At 34.2% G+C, this 20697-nt stretch overlaps 1 protein-coding gene across 4 annotated transcripts in view; it reads left to right on the forward strand.

Moving 5' to 3' along the window:
- ATG4C (autophagy related 4C cysteine peptidase) overlaps window positions 1–3601 on the forward strand; it is a 68479-nt gene extending 64878 nt beyond the window's left edge. For all 4 annotated transcript variants that reach the window (XM_015595292.2, XM_006919269.3, XM_015595291.2 and 1 more), the window contains one exon: window positions 2429–3601. In XM_015595292.2, coding sequence (XP_015450778.1) covers window positions 2429–2596 — 168 coding nt within the window. In that variant the 3' untranslated portion in view covers window positions 2597–3601. The remainder of the gene's footprint in view (window positions 1–2428) is intronic.
- The last annotated feature ends 17096 nt before the right edge of the window (window positions 3602–20697 follow it).

Genomic DNA, 20697 nt, shown 5'->3' on the forward strand with positions numbered 1-20697 from the left:
AGCAAAATTGAATAGAAAAAACAAAGTTTTCATATACTCTTCTTCCACTATCAACATCCCCACTAGACATTTGTTATAATCAGTGAACCTACATTGACACTTCATCATCGCCCAAAGTCTGTAGCTTACATTAGGGTTCACTTTTGGTATTGTACATTCCATGAATTTTGACAAATGTATGACGTGTATCCACCATTATAGTATTATACAGAGTAGTTCTCCAGCCCTAAAAATTCTCTGTGCTCCACCTATTGATCTCTCCCTCCCTACAAATCCCTGGCAACCACTGATCTTTTTACTGTCTCCATAGTTTTGCCTTCTCCAGAATGTCATATCATTGGAATCACACAGTATGTAGCCTTTTCAGATTTGCTGCTTTCACTTAATAATATGCACTTAAAGTTCCTCCAGGTCTTTTTATGGCTTGATAGCTTATTCCTTTTTGGTGCTAAATAATAATCCATTGTCCGATGTACCATAGTTTATCTATCCATTCACCTCCTGAAGGACATCTTTGTTGCTTTCAATTTTTGGCAGTTATGAAGCTACTATAAACATCTATGTGCAAGTTTTTGTGTGGACATAAATTTTCAACTCATTTTAGTAAACCTTTGATATATATTTCATTTGGTAATCTTTGAAATTTTTTGAGCTTAGAAAAATCAGAAAAATGATAATTCATAAAGCCTAAATCAATAAGATATGTATTAGAAGGTTTTTGCCTCGCAAGTGAGTTTGCAAAAAGTAAGTGAATTTTGTAATTAAAGAATAGAGAGTTCCTTTCTGACATTTGTCCTGTGGCACAGATTTGAATCTTAGTTGATGAGCAACTAATAAACCTAAATGACGTCTTTCATAATCTGAAAAGAAAGGATGAAGAGACGATAATGTTTGCTGTGTTGATTTGAAAATGTTATGATGATAACTGCCCATTAGACACTGGACTTTTGCAAGTACATTAAATGAATATAAAATAACAGTTTTTGACTATATTCCAGCCATTGGCTGTAAGTGAAACTGACCAGATGCCAGTCTCCTCAATCTCTTATTTTTATTTTCTGCATATTTGCCCTTCTCTCTCTTTCGGTAGAATGTCAATAAAATAAATTTGAGTAATATATAAATTAGGAGCACAATTTGAATTATGGTATCTGATTGCCATCACTCTAGTTTTTTAAGTACTCAGTTGTTTTTAAATAGTTCATTAAAAATAGTTCATATTAACTCAGTGAAATATTTTTAATTTAACCTTGTATCTGTATGCTAGGGGTACATATTTATTTTAGCTATTTTTCAAGAGAATCTGTAAATGTAATATATAAGAATTTGATGATCCTTCAATTGAATATTGATGTTTGATAGAATTTGGTTTTTACCCCTGAAATTATCCTTTAAATACAAATTATATTTAATTGATCACGATTAAGGATGTATAAGTACTCGATATTATTTCAGCATTCTCTGAAACACATAAACTTTTCAGAATCCTTAAAGGTCCTGGTTACCTATAGAAAAGTTGGTTTCTATCAAAACATCTTTCATTCAAAATTTTTATTTAATGAAAAGTGTTTAAATTTTAATAGAACTTGTTTAACAGAAAGATATCAAATAGTTTAGAATGGGTGGTTGGCTTGTCAATGAATACCAGATTGACAGAGGTTATAATGATTGTCGGTGTCCCACAGAATTCTAAGTATTGCTTTTTTCACTTCTTAATTATCTAATGTAACTCCATAAGGTAATATGTAAAGCATGGATGACTACTATGTATAAGAACACTATTCTTTATGTTCACTAGATAATTGCAGAAATATTTTTTCAAATATGAGCGATCTTTAGAAAAACCACACTCAATTTTTAAAATAATTTTTATTATTGCTAACAATTCTCTGAGGTAAGGAGATTGGATATCTGTTGCTCCGTTTTATAGATGATACTCAGGTAGTGTGATTTGTCGAAGACCACATCAAGGTAAGTTGTAGAACTGAGATTAGAATGGACCTTCTGACTCAGTTTAATGCTTCTTTTTCTGTGTTATGGTACCAAACAATCTTTTACAATATTTTACTATAGTCAATGATACCATTTTGTTTCATTGTCTACTACTACTAACAGAAGATAAATTTTAACTCTTTCATAAACCTTCAAACTAATGTGACCAGAAGACTTACTTTGGGGGTACGGAGAATGGTACTTAATTTTTGATGGTATAGTCCTAATCAGGAAGCGGGCATTTAGCTATAAATAAATTATACAGTTCTGATCAACTTTTATTTTTTTAGCCAGAACAGTGAAAGCAATAGCACTGGATAAATGTAAATGAGAAAAGCTAATGAAAGAGTCAGGACTAAAACATTAGATTTTGTCATGTGTTCTTACTGTGCACTATTGCATTCAATAAGGGATTCTTCTGTGCTTTCTATTACAGATGCTGAAAGTTTTTTCTAAAGAGAAATATCCCTTATTTACTTTTGTAAATGGTCATTCCAGAGACTATGATTTTACATCTACTACAACCAATGAAGAAGACCTTTTCTCAGAGGACGAAAAGAAAAGATTAAAAAGATTTAGCACAGAAGAGTTTGTCTTGCTTTAAAAGATATCACATCTGTGCTTGGTGAGAGAACTCTTTGAAGGGGAAAAAAATGAAAAGAAACAAGTATACTTGAAACTGGTTTATTTTCACAAATATCTTAATTTTATATGTTCTTTTCAAAAAGAGCAGTTGAAAATATATAAATCTTAAAGATATTTTTCTGAAAGAGAAATGATTTAATGAATCTTGATTGCTAATAAATAACAAGTAATTCTGGCTGCATTCCTATTTCGCTAAGATCTTCTAATGATAACTCTACCTTAACTGCAAGCCTTCCAGTCTTCAATTTCTTCCAACTGAGGCCGCCAGTCTCCTGAAGGTTTTGTGCTATATGCCCCAAAATTGGGATCACCAAATAGTTGCAAAAGCTTCAGTTTATACTAATGACCAGAAGACCAGAGAATGAATCTTCCGTGCTGCCTAGCTTCCTGATAAATCAATGCAACCAAAGGATACTTTTGGAGTATCTTGATATATTGATAGTAATTGTTAGCTGTCATATGCATACAATTATATAAGCAGAATTGTGAGTTTAGGTAATACTAGCAATATGATTTTATAACGGCTCATTTTGTTTGTTTGTTTTGGCTGTTGAGCCTTCTCTGGGGAGTGAGTATAAAGTATTGGTTTTTCCCACAAATTTAAAGGTTATGTTATTAATAATAACATCCAGTTAGATCAGATAAAGGCAATCTTAAGATAGGAATAGTGTTCGTTTCCTATCTCAAAAATAAAATCTCATAGGAATTCTATTTACTGTGCAGGTTTTAGAGCTAAAGATAAGTACCAAAAAAGATATCAGTAGATACTCCTTTATGTGATTTTTGTTATTTGTGTAAATCACTGTAGTCATGTTTAGAAGCTGAGGCCACTTCCATAAGGTAAATTTCTGCCTTAAGTGTATTATGTATTACTTAAAGGCAAATTTGTAATATAAAAGTACAAGAGTTACTATCCAGCCAGAATTATAAAATAAATAATAAAGATGTGAGAACATAAAACGCCTTTGTTTGGTTTTAATGGGATTATTTTAATCTTTTCATTTGAAAAATCATTCTCTCAAATGAATTCTGTTTATAATGAAGGCAAATAATATTGTTATTCTGGAAGCAAAATATTAACTTATGGAGCTTCCATGTTTCAGTGTGGAAAGGTGACTTATAAAGACATAAAATTGTGTATCATTTAAAGTCATTGATCTTCTTAATCAGAAAGCCTATTAGGATTAGAGTTGCATGCAAAATGGAAACAGAGGGTGGGCAGATTGCTTTCGTATTCCTGATGAGAGAAATCAGGTTGGTCATTTCCCAGTGAGGATAGATTATTAAATTGAAATAAATAGCATGAAATTTAAAATTTTCCTGTATTCTGGATAAGATCTGGACAAACTAAGCCTAGTACTAATTTTCTTAGATGGTCAAAGCAGTACAGGAACAGGAAGCCAGCAGTATGTCTTGCTTTTATACGCTGCAGTCCTCTTGTCTAAATTATTGCAATTTGTTGTTCCCACACACCTCCATATTCACAGGATTTTGCAGCAAGCACATCAAATGAGAGCACCCATACCTTCAAATGAATCAGAACTAATTGTAAGTGTTCTCTTATAAGCACTCTCTAAAAGTTTAGAGTTATAGGATAATATTTCTGTTCTCTTCACAACAAAATTTAGGATTATTTTTAAGTAGGATATTGGAATGAGACAAAATTACACCTGGACAAAGTTGAGGTGAGAGGAGACATAAACTTCCTTCACACTGAATTGTATTGAAAAACTCAGAATATTATATAGACAAATAAATCTGACAATATAATCATCCTCATGACTGAGAATGTTTAGAATCAGAAATTATCAGCAAAATATGCACATAAAAAGTATTTAATAATATGTATGACCGAATCAGAAATTATCAGCAAAATATGCACATAAAAAGTATTTAATAATATGTATGACCACATGCTTTCATGAAAATTGAGAGAGAGGATGATGAATTTATTTTGCCTGTTAATTCAGCTTCAGCTGAGGACCAGACAAGTTGTGATAATCTTTTACTGGAAAGGCAGCAACAAAACTACATCATTATAATTATAATAGAGGTACCTGTAAATTCTGGTTTCAGACTTTGTTTTGAACACAGATTTCATTTCAAGTTCTGACAGCCAGTAAACTCAGTCAATAAAGCTTATGGATGATCTCTTTCAGCCTGGAATAAAGGAAAATAAAAAAAGGACAAGATTCTAAGATGGGTGTTCTGTTAGAATTATGTTAGGAGGATCGTCCATTTGGACATCAATATTAAGATACTAGATTTTGCCATTAACATTTCAGAAATGAATTTTTAAAATTTTGATGTGACTTTTGATGGGAAGGTTTCTTTTCTCTCTTTTTCATAAGACTTGACACTCTGAATCCCTTTTTGTCAATGTATTAACCACCAGCAGACAATCCTGAAAGTCATCATTGCTGAATGAGTGAATGAAAAGATCCTTTATCGTATAAGTATATCCAAAAGGATTTCCCTGAGGTATCAATTTTTCTGTTTTTACATTAAACTAACCCCATTAAATCTATATTAGTGAGAAGACAACTTTAGCAGATTAAAATTTTAGGTCACTTCTGTGTTCTGTTAACCTTAAGATTTAACATTGTCCAAGGGCAAACATATCTAAAAGTATATATGGTAATCCTATCTTGTTTTTAGAAGAATTAAAGGAACAAAAGAGCAAAAAATGACTTACCTATGTAGTCTATCCAATTTTAGTTCAGAAATATCTTTTTTTTTTTTTTAAGAGATCTGTGATTACTTTCTATTCATGCCAGAAAGCACTGTATTTCTAGTCAAATCATACTGATCTAGCTTCCCCCCCGCCCCCCCCCTTTTTATCTGCTAATTTCTTTGCTACTAGGAAAAAGTTTCATTTTCATGATTTATCACAGAGCACTTTCATAGCTTGCATTGTATATTTAAGTCATTTTGACTGTATATTCACATACAACCATAAGAATATTATAAAAGATTTTCCAAAAATAGGGAACAAGAGAAAGAACAGATAATGAAAAAACACTTTAAAATATTAAATAACAATATAGATTTCTATGGAAACAGACATAAGGAGGAAACTGAGAATTTAAAATAATAGTCAAATAGAAGCAGGATATCCAGAATATTTTGATAGAGGCAATTTCTTAGAAAGTATAAGGGATTATTATTTTATGTAAAAAGAAAAGCAAATGTCTTTAAAAATATTTTAGAAGAGTGTCATATGATATTTGTTATAACCTCAGTATTGTCAATCAACCACAATTCAATAGACTATTCAACATACTAAGGTAATATAAATTGATAAGAATTGGGAATTCATGGGTTTCAAAAGAATTATAAGCAGGAAAGGTAAACAAAGGAAAGTTAAAAATTCAATAGGAGTGTGAACAAAAAGATGAGAGAATTATTGACAGCAAGTTTCGAGTGTGTCTAGATAAATACACCACAGTAAACACTCAGAGATAAAAATATATGAATTAAAAAGGCTTGCAGGCTAGGATGATTTAAAATTTGATGTAGGCCTTACAGTAAATACTGATATTAGAAAGTGGGTGTGGGGCTGCCATATTGCACAGCTCCAGGGGGCAGTATTTTTAGTGTACGTTGTGTGAATGTCACTCCCTGGAGTTGTGCAGTGTGGCATCCCTGTAGCTAATATTTACATACTTGCTATTTACCTAGCACCATTCTGATCCGTTCACTTGTATTAAATTATAGCTAATGAATCTAAGGTGGAGAATTGGATCTGGGATTAAGGGGACATTTAATATAAGTCCTGGGATTTGGATGATCACGTAATGAAACAAGTCAAGAGAGTTCGTGGTCAGGACTCTAGATAGTAATTAGAGAGTTTTAATGGCGAGACACATACATACATATTTAAATTATTTCCAAAATATTTTAAGTAGACCACAGAAAAGAATCCACCCCACATTTCTGTCACCTCAACAGATTATTTTCACTTGTATTCCCTTCTATTTTGTGTTCATGTCTTTCCTGTGTCTTGTGACTGGTTCCTAAACCTGACCCACTGTGCTTGGCCAGTTTTGCGGCTACCAGCTCATGTCTACACTGAGAGGGATACTTAGATTTTTGTACATGATATGTTCCTGTAAACACTTAAAACAGTTGAATGTGAAAGAAATGAACCGTAGATGTTTTCAAATGATGTTTTAAGGAAGGTTCTGAAAATGAGTATAAAACATTATAAAAATATTAAAAGCATTATAAAATTATTTTTAATCATATAGGCTTGACATGATCTTAGATGATATAGTTCCAGCATTTTATAGATGTCTTTATTTTTGTCCTTTTATAATCAAACATACTTAAAGTCCAGTGAGCATTTTTTTGAAGCTAATGATTGTTTATACTTATATTAAATTTATGAGACCTACATTTCTTACCACACATTTTAGCACTTTCATTTTTCCATTTTCCAATGTTTTGTAGACATTGTCATGTTTACAAAATATGGGGAAATGAAATATAAAATCCAATATAGTATAAGCTGCTATGCAAAGAGCGTGATACTGGCTGGCAGGCAGCATTAGCTCAGACAGAGCTCAAAGTGCTGCTATGTCAGCTGATGTTCAGAAGTTCCAATTTTATAATGTTTAAGGTGATTTTAAGGCTATCAGATTACATATGAAAAGTCTAATGTCTTTTGATTATATCTATCCTAGTGGGTGTGAAGTGGTATCTTGTGTTATTTCTTTTAAGTAACCGCATTATTTTTGTATTATAATTCACCCTTTTAAAGTGTACCATTCAGTGGTTTTTAATATATTCATAAAATTATGCAGTGATCACTGCTATCAAATTCCAGAACATTTTCCTTACTCAAAAAAAAAAACCCAAAAAAACAAAAAATCAAAAGAACCCTGTCCTTATTAACTAATCCGTTCTCTGCGTGCACTTGCCTATTCCAAATATTTCTTATAAATGGAATTATATAATGCATAGCCTTTTGTTGTTGATTCCTTTCACTTAGCGTAATGTTTTTAGGATTTATAGCATGTATCAGAACTTTGTTCTTTTTTTGTGACTGAATAATATTCCATTAGATGCATAGACCACATTTTGTTTATTCATCAGTTGATGGACATTTGGGTTGTTCCTGCTTTTTGGCTATTATGAGTAATTCTGTAAAGAACATTTGTGTACGTGATTTTGTGTTCATGTTTTCATTTCTCCTGTGTATATGCTTGGGAGTGGAATTGCTGCTAGTCATACGGTAGCTCTATGTTTAGCTATTTAAGGAAATGCCGAACTGCTTTCCACAGTGGCTACACCGTTTTACAACCTTACCAGCAATGTATGAGGGTTCCAGTTTTTCTACTTCCTCACCAACCTTTGTTAATGTCTTTTTTATTTTAGCCATCTAATGTGTGTAAAGGGGTACCTTATTGTGGCTTTGATTTACCTTTTCCTACTGATCAATGATGTTGAGCATCCTTACATGTGCTTATTGGCCATTTGTATATCTTCTCTGGAGAAATGTGTATTCAAATTTTTGCTCACTTTAAATTGGGTTATTTGTCTTTGTATTAGTGAATCGTAAGAGTTCCTTGCATATGCAGGATACAAGTCCCTTAGCAGTATATGATTTACAAATATTTTCTCCATTCTGTGGTTTGTCTTTTTACTTTCTTGATGGTATCTTTTGAAACACAAATGGTTTTAATTTTGATAAAGTTCAATTTATCTGTTTTCTATTTTTTTTGGTTGCTGTGCTTTTGGTGTCATATTAAAGAAACCATTGCTTAATCCAAGGTCTCAAAGATTTATACCTATTCTTGTAAGAGTTTTATAGTTTTAGTTCTTACATTTAGGTTGTTTTTAATTCATTTTGATTTGATTTGTGTATATGGTGTGAGATAGGTATCCAAATTCCTTCTTTTGCATGTGGATATCCAGTTGTCCCAGCACTATTTGTTGAAAAGACTATTCTTTCCCCCATTGAATGGTCTTGACATGACATTCTTGTCAAAAATCAACTGACCATAAATGTAAGGCTTTATTTTCATTTTTCTATATGTCTAATGCCAGTACCACACTAACTTGATTACTGTAGTTTTGTAGTGAATTTTGAAATTGGGGAGTATGAGTTATCCAACTTTGTTCTTTTTCAAGATAATTTTGGCAATTCTGAATCCCTTGTATTTTCATACAAATTTTAGGATCAGCTTGTCAATTTTGGCAAAAATTTTTTTCATTTTTTTCTGTCTTCATTTTCAAAACATAAAGCGTAATTGAATTTTTATATAGTGTAAAATTGGCCCTAAACACCAAAGGTATATATTTGGAAAGGAATAAAACATACAAAACATAGGTCTTATAGCTATGGTCATATTCTGTAAGAACACATCAAATTATAGTAGATTATAGCATCAGCCAGAATAAGTGCTTCAAAAGTAAGATTTTAATTATTCACTTAATGCCACTAATTTGGAAAAAGTTATGAATCCTTATATTTAGGGAAAAACAAATATTTCTCTGTCACGCTCCCATGTTACACAGTGGAGATGGCATTAATGAACTGGTTAAACTGTAGAGTCAGACTGGCTCTGCTCAAATAGTGACTTTAACAGTTACTAGCTACATGGCCTTGAACAGGTTACTTAATCTTATCTGTAAAATATGGATAATTGTAACAATCATGTTGCGTTATTGTGAGGATTCAGTGAGGAAAATGCCTGGCACATGGTGAGTACTCAATAAACGTTAGCCTTTAAAGCCGTTGTCAAGATTTTATTTATCTTTCTGTCTTAAGATTTGAAAAGGCTTTCAGTGTATGTTTGCTTTTTTTTTTTTTTTTTAACTGACACTGGAGAACAAGAATTAGAAAAAGAAAAAATACCAAAACTCCTAAAACCTCTTAATTCCATTCCAATATTGAATGTAAGGCTCTGTAGAATACATTGAGGTAAAAACTGACACTTATTCTATCAGGGAACTTAGAAATTTACTTAAGGGTGGAGAAAATACAAAAAACTAACGGTGGAGAAAATATTTAAAAAAACCTGTCACACTTGGTAGGGGAAGAAAAAACTTAGAAGTTCTACAAAATAAAATTATATTTAGTTTCAAAAGAGAGTACCCATCTCTATGGGGATTAGGGTAGTCTTCATGTAGGGAGTGGCATTTGAGATGAATCCTAAAAGTCTGGTATGATTTATATACAGGCAGGGAATAGGTAAGTATTTGGGCTAATAAGTAAACTAAACAGTACAAAGACCTAGAGACAGGGTCCATGCATATGTTTTCTGAATGAAAGTGGGGTCTGGGTGGAGGCTATCCCCACAGGGTACATTTGAAGTGCATGTGGCTGGTGTGGGTTGTTCTACTGCTGTCATTTAGTAAGACGATGATGATAAACATCCTGCAATAACATGGATAGAAGAATGAGTGATAAGGATGAAACATATGTCATTTATTACTGAGGGCCTTGAGTGTCAGGCTGAAATTTATGCTTATGTAGGTAGGTGCCTGGGAGAGAGGCATGGGAGGAAGGATGCTGTGAAGGAAGAAAAGGGTATAGAAGTCAGTAGAATTGGGGTTTTGTTCTAACGTTTTAAATTATGAAGATTTAAAATTGTAAGATGATTTCTCAAGCCCTGCCCTTTGAGTCTGTTTTACTTAGACATAATTGTACAGAGTCTCTGGATGAACTTAGTAAACTTAGATGAGCCTGAGGAACAGTAGGCCACTTAATGTAGAAGTTTTTTAACCTGACGAACCCATGAAGAGAATTCAAGGGTCCATGAACTCAGATGTAAAAACAGTCACATCTTTTTTTCACTAACATCCTAGGATTGTGTCACAAAAAGAAATCCTATTACCTTCATATCATAATTAATGCAGTTATCTTGAAATATTTACACTGCTTTGAGATTATGGGTAGGACTTGATTTTAGGACTTATTAATGTGTTTATAAGGAAGCAAATATATTAATACATATCACAAATTTAAAACATTTTAATAACTTCCCTTTGTAACCATATGCATTTCATTTACATTTAAAAATATTTTGAGATTGGGTCCATAGACTTTATCAGACTAGCAAAGGGTTTAAAGTGAAGAAGTGGAAGAAATAGAATGATCGAAAGTTGTGAGAATGGTAGGCAAGGTAGAATTTCAGGCTGAAATCAAGAGTTGGAGTATGTTGTGTGTTTGAGGTAGGTAGTATGAACATCATTAGGAGAGGGTGTGAAATGAAAGATTCAGCACCTGGATGTGGGAATGCAAAATTACCCCTCTGAATAAGAGGGATTTAAATGGAAGGAAGAGTCTCTTTGCCAGTTGAGTTTAGGGGGGAATTAAGATTTTCAGGAAAAATAAAAGTTTGGGTCAATGTGAAGCGATACCCGATTAATGAGTACAATGATGATACCGATGACAACAATTGCCATTTATTAGGCACTTACTAAATGTTTAATAATTATTTATTACTTAGTTTAATCTTCACAAAAATCCTGGGAAAATAGATATTTTTGTCTTCATTTTACAGATGAAAAAACAGGGTCAGGTACAGTATGGTACAGTATCGATAATTTGCAGATCTGGGATTTAAACCGCTTCCCATCCCAAAGCCAGTTCTAGTTTTCCCTGCATCATATTGAGTCAGAGTTTCCAAAGGTGCTAGTGAAAATAGCACCTAGAGTGGAGGGGGCTGAGCTGTTTGGCAGGGCGACTGTGGAAGGGAAGTCTCCCTAATGTGGTCAGGGTTTTGGAAAAACAGGCTTAAAGACACAGTAGACTGGAGAGGTTGTAGAAGAGAGAGCACTTGACAGATTTACTTATATATTACCAGCGTTGATCATCAGGTTCTCATTGTTTAGAAACTGCTAGATAGATGGGAAGTTGATGTAAGATGCTCCTTTTCTCTCTTCCCTTTGCATAGTACATCCTGCCCACCCTGAGGTGAAGAGTCTGATCTTAGTAGCCTTATGAGGCGACGTTTTGAGCCTTCTCTTCTTTGCCTGGCCTTCAGACCCCAATTTTCCAGAGACCGCAATTGACAAAGATCTTTTGTTACTGTACAATAGGGGAAAAACTCCCAGTGCTGTAAAACAGACTGAGGACTTTGCAAAATATAGCAAGTTCATGTCTGCTAATATGTTAAGTTATTTGGCCTCCATAGTTTAAGTAGTGATTTGTTGTTTTCATGCTAATACAAATTCTTGTATTAATAGGAGCATGGCCCTGGTTTTCTTCATCCGCCTGGGAAAAAATTACTTGTTTGATGGTAAACAAAGAACAGAAGAATTGATTCACTGTCCTCGTTTTAAAAAAAGATGGTATGAAGCAATAGTGGAATAATTTTAATTGTAACCCTCTAACACTTGCAATCAGTAAGATCATTTGTGTTCTGTTTTTAGGAAATGGAGTATTAAAGAGTACATAGTGCATTAGAAATGCAAAACATGACCGCATGTTCTCGGGATTTTGTCAGTGTTACATGAAAGAGCACTTGTATTGGGATGCTCAGCTCTGAGGGTATTCTCTGTTCAGTGTGTATTTACAGAGATGTATGAATATTTGATTAATGAGTCATGGTCTCTGGAGAAATTTAATAACTGTATTGCTGTACAAAGCCAGGCCCTTAACTGTTAACACAGCTGCCAATAGTGTCATTGACATTGCAGCCCTTTCTGAATCTAATATATTCTATGGAGTAAATTCCTTGGTCAAAAAGGGATCTGTGAGAGACATTATTCAGTTATCTGTTTTGAACTTTACTCAATTTACAGGCTCTGATTTGTCAAGATTTTTCCAGTGAAAACAAGCAGTGATACAGAAACTTAAAAATGACCTTTTAAAAATGATTACTTTCTCCAGAAATTAGTTGAAAAATTATTGATAAAGGAAAAGCAGTTGATTATCCTCTTTAAGATTTTCTGTTAGGGATTCAGTAATAATTTTTGTCTTGCTTATCAGATAGGGAATATAAGAAATCATATAAGAAATATCCACAAGAAGTAGATATATGAGATATATTTGTGATTTAGATATGGATCTCACATCTATTTGAATGCCATAATCTAAATTCATTATTGAAGGCTAATTTATCCTTTCTTCATCTTTTTGTTTTGTTTTGTTTTGTTTTTTAATATCTATGGAGAAATCAATTCTAACTTTCAAAGTTAGGTAGGTATTTTAGTAATGTTACCTCATTTAACTGCTTGAGTAACAGGGAGAAATGTCAAAAAAAGATAAATTTAGTGCAGGAGCTTTTGCTGGAAGCTGTAACTGCAGGTTAGAATTATCCATGCTATGCAGAATTTCCTGCAACACTTCTCCTTAGGGCCACAATGCATTACAGGAGACATATAATGAAGCTGCTATAAAATCTCTGGTAATTAAGGGGGATTTGACAGTAATTGCAACAGTGAATCAACTTAATTATTACCTGCTTCAAAGAGAGCTAACCTGATGTTATAATCCAACCTTTTCTACTTTTAAAATGGGAGATTAAACAAGTATATGTAGCATTTAAGAATTAAATCCGTTGAGATAGAATTGCATTAATATACTTCTAATATACATTTTATGCACATGTACACATCAACTTCTCAAGAAGAACTAGAATTAGTTCACTGTGATCCATTAGAGTTATTTGGTATGCTCTGGAAATTGAACCAAACCCACGTCTCTGATTCAAGTCAGCCCCTCCTCAAGCCACAGACAGAGCTTGACTATGGTTTATGTGACTTGCGCAGCATAAAGAAAGATGCTTTCTTAATATTAGCATGTAAAGAAAAGAAACATCAAAATTATCATCATTGTTTACATTTAGATAGACTAGCTCTTAGATTTTTAAAATTTTATCAAAAGCCCGAGCAAGCTGACGTGGTGAAGATTTAGAACCGTCTGAGAGCTTTTATATAACTGGGTATAAAGAACAAGACACCCAAGTTTCAGCCTGAGTCCTGTCTGTGGTAGTGCTTCTTGTAAACTCTCTCCTCCCATTTCCTGTTGCCCACTATCTTCCTTCTCACAGCAGTGGGAGTGGACAAATATGGAAGTATCCGTGCATTTTGCAAAGGGTTCATGTCATGTACCAGGATTTATCAGGGACCTAGCATATTTAATACTAGGTTCCATATTTATGGTCAGGCTCCATCTCTGGCAGATTTCCCTAACTCTCTTTTCTGCTTTTAAGTCTTACACTTGTGTCTTCATTGGCTTTAGCTTTAGCAATAATCATGTTAACTTCGTAATTATAGAAAGATTGGACTGCAGTAGTTTTGGAGTGTGGATCTTATTGTATTGTTTTGTGTTTGCCGTATGTAGAGACCCAATGAACCGGCTCATTTCACGGGAGATGACTGATTAGGCATAGATTTGGTACCATTTGGGGATGGAAAATTTCAACCAATGTTTGCCACACTAAAACAATGTTCATATGGAAGTGAACCAGAATTGATTCTCCATCCGGGGCAACAGGACCCCTAGGCAGGCTTTGATCATTGATCTTTTTAGGAGTCCTTATGGTGTGTTGCAAATTCAGCCTGGATTCTCTGAATGAAGATTGAGAACACACATTATATACCTTGTTTTCTGTTGTTGCTTCATGCCACTAATCAAATTCTCTCTCAATAGAGGTGGCAAAGGAGTATGGTCAATAATTGAATAATGATTAAGGAAATTAAGTGATGTGAATTCTAATTTTGATTTGGTCACTGATGGACCTGGGGCAAATTGTTTAGAACCTCTTTCTGTTTTATTCCTCAACCAGACCGAATTACAACTACTCCACAGGGATCCCCTATTAACCTAATTTACTTCTTTGTCTATGAGAAAACTTTCACCAGAGCAGAAGCTCACCAAAGTAGTGGCCTTTGTAAAGGAAGTTAGCACAATGTCCAAGGGTACCAACTATTTTGTGATGAGAGATTCTCTTATTCCATGTGAGCTATGGTTGTCTTTAGTTCATGCTCGTAACTTTTAATTTACCAGGGATGAGTAATCTAGGGTTTATCCTTCTGATTTTTGTCTTTTAGATGGTTCATTCTTTGTTAGTAATGAACAGAGGTGAAAGGCCATAAAACTCAAACCAAGTAATTTCTACCTAATAAAGAAGGTCATGGAAAGAAGTTGGAGCTGTTGGCCAGAGCAATAATCTTTTACTTCCACAGCTTGTCTATGCACTAGAGGCAAGGTTCCTGTTCTCACAGAACTCTCATTTAATTGTAGTTTCTATTTACTGAGTGCTTACTATTCTAGGAGTGTTATATGCATTATCTCATTTTTATGCCATAAACAGAAACCTGTGCTTTTTAGGGAAGAAACTTAAAACTCAGAGAGAATAATCAGATTGCCAAAGTCTGCCCAGCTGGTGTTGTACCCCAGATCTATTTCATTCTATGAAAGGTTGAAACCACTAAGTGGTTTGGAATTGTGGAATTAGTGAACCATATTGTTCCTTTCCTAGAGATTATGAGTAGAAACTAATTTTGCCATATTTACCATACCTAATATTTATCATATTTTAGTGTAATAATGCAATGAGGTAGAGAGCTCTAAGTTTTTATGTTTCCTTGTTTGCTTTTTAATTAGACTTACATGACACATTAATATCCTGTTTCTTATTGAACCCAGAAGTTAGCAAGTTTTCATAAAGACCCACTAAAATACAACAGAATTTTCAGGGGCAGCATTTTCACTGTCAGACATAACATAAGAATCGTTGAGTTTTGAAGCTATTGCCTTTCATTGTAAAGCTGTTATCCTCTCTCTCAGTTCCTCTCAGATCTTTTCTACAAGAAAACATGTACTAACTTCTTATGAACTTTATGAAGAATGGGTATCCATTTAGAGACCTGCGTGATAAAGGCAAATTGTCATACTTCTTTATCCTTATAAAATGATGGAGTAAAAAAAATTAGGGTTATGCTTTCTGAGAGAAAGTTAACTACACAATCGCCTCAATTATTCAGGGGTAGAATATTAGATTAAGGATATATTCATTCTTGCCTTTGGCAATAGAGAAAGACCTTAGTTGACAGGTGATCACAATAAGGGATTAAGAATGAGCTGGCATCATTTGGAAAATGACACGTATCTTTGAAAGTTGGCAAAGTTTTATGAAACGTTAAAGATTAACTAGTCCATTCTCTTCTTTTTAAAGATGAGGAGACCAAGGCCCCAAAAGATAAAATTACTTGCCCAAGTTACACAGCTACATATGACACGGTGATTAGAATCCAATTCTTTTAGCTGAGAGGGAAGTTACTTTAAAGAGTAAGGTTGAGCAATTTTAATATAAACAACAGAACATCTACTGATGTCTTAAGTTTATTCATATTTAAGTAAATTGAGTCATACAGTTGACTTTAAAACTAGAGTCCTGGAAAGGGATGGAGTTCCTGTTTCAGAAACTGTCTTTTCTTTGGTGTCCAGTTTGGGCATTGATGTAAATTTGGGATGTTGGGTGACACTAAAGAAAGGAAATAGAGAACTAACAGCAAAGAGAATCAGTCTGAGCTCCCTTTCAAAAATAATTCTATCGCTCCCCTCTCCAATTCATATCTTGGCTCTTTGTTTTATTGTTATTGGGTCACTTCTGCAAGAGGCATAGGAAAACAGGTGTTGATTTCCAGGTGGCATAACTTCAAAAGGAGGGTAGGGTATGAGAAGAAAAAGAATAGAGAATTTTATGATAAAATCTCTGTTTCAGTTATCTATTGCCATGCAACATATCTGAAAGCTTCATGGCTTAACCTAATAAAGATTTGTTATTTCTGATGATTCAGTGGGTTGATTGAGCTCAGCTGTGAGGCTCTTCCGCTCCACATGGTGAAGCTGTAGTCACTCATGCTGCTGCTTTCAGCTGGGAGTTTGCCTGAGGCTGGAACATCCACGATGGTCTCTTATCTTCCAGGACCACTCTCCAAGTGACCTCTCATCATTAGGTAGTCTAAACTGAACTTTTTTTCTAGCATAGCAGCCAAATCCTAAGAGTAGTACAAAAGTAGTAGATTCCAGGCCTTCTCAAGGCTGGGGCTGGGATCTTGCTCAGTTACTTCTACAAAATGCTATTGAAAAAAACAACTTACAAGGCCAGCCCAGATTCATGGGTAAAGGAAATAGATCCATTTACCGATGGGATAAATGGCAGAGAATGTTGTGGCCATCGTTAATCTAATACAGTCTCAAATTTTTAGAATCTCAATTTTTGTTTCTTAACAAAGTGTATCTTATCACTTCGATGTTCACATCAAATATTCAACAAATGCCAATATTTCTTTAGCCGATGCAATAACCTATATATTTTTTTGGTTTTCCTCGAAGACAAATTCACAGACATACGTGACTCAGGAAATTACTAGGATTATGACTGAAATCCGAGATTTCAGAGATTATAAAAATCCCTAATTACCTGTTTTAGAGTTGAGGTGGATTTTCCAGCTCCTTCTACTATTTAGGGATATAAAAGCAAGGCCTCAAGTCCCAGGAAATTTAAATTTTGGAATAAAAAGAAATATGAACATCTAACAGTGAGCCAGAGAGAATTTTGGCTGAGAATTTAGATGTGTAATATGGTTCAGCAAGAAGACCCAATCCATTTTCCCGTTGGCTGCTTAATTCTAATTTCTCTTAATAGAGTCTGAATTTAGAGAATCATCTTCTCTGACCACGTACCCTTCTGCCAGACCAACAGAAAGTGCCAAACTGCCTCGGCAGTGATGGCCAATTTGACATGAAGACATTGTAAAATAGGAATGAGGGATCAGCTTTGATTTCCCTAAACTTTATTTTTTTAATGCTCACAAAGGCACTGCACACAAGCACTCAGGTCTGCTTTTCGGCTGAAAATGCAGTGATTGCACAGCCAGCAGGGCCCTCTTTCTGAAGCATTTAGACAATGGTGGGAATGGACGTTATGGAGTGGGCTACACTGTAAAGACAGCAATGTGATTTCAAATCCCTTTTCCCTGAAGGTACCAGCAGAATCACCAAGAGGCAGCCTATTCCTTCTCAAATGAGATACTGCAGTTTATCATGTCAGACTGTGCCACGGAGGGTTAAGGCTATGGGGCTTCTGGCTGTCAGGAGCAGGATTTCATCTTGGGGCCCCTCAGGCCACATGGAGGACGCCTAAAAAGTTCATTCTGCCTTTCCCATTGTCTGGCATTCTGTCTACTTTCCCCATCCCAGGGTCCTCTTGATCAACCTTATAGACCAGACCCAACCCGTGTGTGAAATAAGCATCATAAGATTTTGCTCTCATCCATTAAAAGAAGCCTCCCAATTGTATCCAAATCAATTTAGTAAAAAAGAAATAAAAGAACAGATAGTTTCAATTTATAAATTTTAATATGCTTCTGCTTCCACAAACTTAGGAAACTATCTTTGAACACTTGGAACAATTCTGTGAAAAGAATTTGAAATGATTTCTGTCTACCGGAGATGCAATCTATGGAGGCAGGAACATGAAAGAAAAATATACATATGTAATTCTTCTGTGGAGCTACAATATTAAGATTCTGTTCACAGTTCCTATTATTGTTCATCGTCACCTATTTCAGATTTTGCACACAGTAATTGTTTCATTGTAAAAATCTTTTGTATCTGTTTTCTGAATTGCTATGTTGTCTATAAATATTTAGTGATAATTCATGATTGGGTTGTATTTACCCCTGTAGTTATGTATTACAAATGAAATGACAGCATCTGCTGAAATTAAAAGTGGCCACATTTTCACTGGAGCTTAATTAAATGCCAAAATTTATCTACATTAACAACAAAGTAGTGAAATTTATTGATCCATTCACATGATATAAGTTGACAAATGGCTTAAGCAATTTCCATAATTTTCTACACGTGTTAAAATTTGTAATGAAAAAGAACACTATATTAACATTAAATGAGAAATGAAAGGGAGGTTTTGTACTGGGGCCAGAGTGCCCTGGAGCAGTGTACTTTGTTTTCCGGGCCCTGTCCAGGCTCGCTGTTTGAGCTGTGTACAGATGGGTCTCTGACAGTCCTACAGCTGTTCTCCTAATTGTCCATTAAGTGTTCTATTGATTCTCTGATTCAAAGTACATGTCTTTCAGCTCAAGCTATCGTGTGAAGTGGCAGACACATTCCTGGTAGAATGACAGAGCTGCTTGAAATCTAAAAATGTGGTCTGCCAGTTTCAATTGAGGATCCTGCTTTCAAAGGAGAAGGCTTGGTTAAAGGCGCTTTGTAATAGCTGGTTAGGTTTTATTTTCTAAACTTTTAGCATCAATCAATTAAAGCAGCAGCAGCATGAGGAGTTTTTAATTCCTGGTTAAGCACGTACAAATTGCGCCTGGCTGATTCGGGGCAGGGCTAGGCAATCAGTATAGGTAACAGAAGATCAGCCGTGTTTAGCCGTATGCAGATTTTCCCCTGTGCACCTGACATGCGCAAAGTATTTTCATTTGACTTACAAGTTCACTTTTAGCCTTTTTTAAAAAATTGAGATCATCTGCAATTCCAGATTATGCCAGTCAGAAGCCTGTTTAAAATCATCTCTCTTTAATCTGGAAAGTGAAAGATAAGATGTATATCTGTTGCTAGGACCATAAATCTTCAGAGAAACAAATAACCATAGATAAAACTGTAAAAGTTATTTAGTTCTCCACTGAAAGAGGTTTATTAATCTAAAATTTCCAGTCCATTGTGTCATGATTTGGTTAGCACTCTGTATCTCATTTTGTGCAATTGTACCTCAAGCAAAGAGCTGATCGCTTCAGTATGAACTTTATCAGTTATGTAGTTCTGTTGTAATCTAAGTGCAAGGAATAAAACAAAAGCCTCTATCAAAAAAGTCCAAAACTACGGTTTGGGTCACCCCAAACAGTATTTGCTTTCTTTTGTTAATGGGATGACACATCTTAATGTTTTTACCATTTAAGTTTATCTCAAATTACTTCGAGATATAATTTTGTAATATAATATTTCAGTAGAAAGCAGTCTTATCATCTAGTAATCTTTCAACTCTAAATGAAATGAATAAATAATGTTTGTTGCCTCCTGTGTATCAATTTAATTAGGAGCTTTCCCAATGGCCCTAATCACAAATGAGGATCTCTGATGTGATTTTAGCTATTATATGTTTTCAGAACTACCTAGATTTTCAAAGGGAAAGAAGACTACCAAGCACACATATTTAGATGTGCTTAAGTACTAAGTATACATACTTAAATGTATAAAAATGAAAAATATAGACTACGTTAAGAAAAATCACTTTAAGGGGAGGATTAATTAAAAACTGCTCTGTTTCCCACAATTAGTGGGAAATGAATTTTGTTCATTCTTTTTTTTTTTTTTTAATGTCTCCTTTGTTTCTTCTCACAATAGCCCCTTTTGAAGAATACTCTCTTTTCTTTTCTTCTCATTATTGTTGGGTAAAGGAGCATGGCCATTAAACTAGTGTTCCTTTTGTCAAAAGCAAGTGATTTGTATCCTGATGCTCTGTCTGGAGTATAATTTTCTTTACCCTGAACCTCCCAGTCTATAAGCCTTCATGCTATAGCGTCCTAAGTAGCAAGTGAGTTGCCTGCCATAAGAGTTACTAAAACAGGGAGACAGAATTTGTGTACTTTTAATTTCTTTCTAGTATAATATATTTGGGATTTAGAAGCCTTAGGAGTTGTATAATCTATTTGCTTTTAAAATATTTGTTTTGAAATTATATAAAGTATGCGAATGAAATATATGGTATGTATTACAGAATCTAATCTGAATTTAGGGCTTTATATTTTTTTGGAATATGGAAACTTCGACCTAAATGTCTTCTTACCAAAGGATGATAAATCCTCCCTATCTACTTTTTCTTGGGAAACAAGTGAAAAATTTATTTCTAACATAGTAATAGAGTACATATTGATACCTGCAAAACATTACGTGAATCTACTTAAACGCCAGCACTTTCAATTACACTGTTAGCCAGTTTTTAAAAAAGATTTTTAGAAGCTTTCAACTGTAGACTTTTGTCTTGTTGAATGAACTTCAGCTACACTAAATTTTAAGTAAATTTGTGATGACTGAGCAATATACATTGGCTGAGCTAGAATCCAATA

This window comes from Pteropus alecto, unplaced genomic scaffold (assembly GCF_000325575.1).
Source record: "Pteropus alecto unplaced genomic scaffold, ASM32557v1 scaffold25, whole genome shotgun sequence".
Taxonomy (NCBI): Eukaryota; Metazoa; Chordata; class Mammalia; order Chiroptera; family Pteropodidae; genus Pteropus; species Pteropus alecto.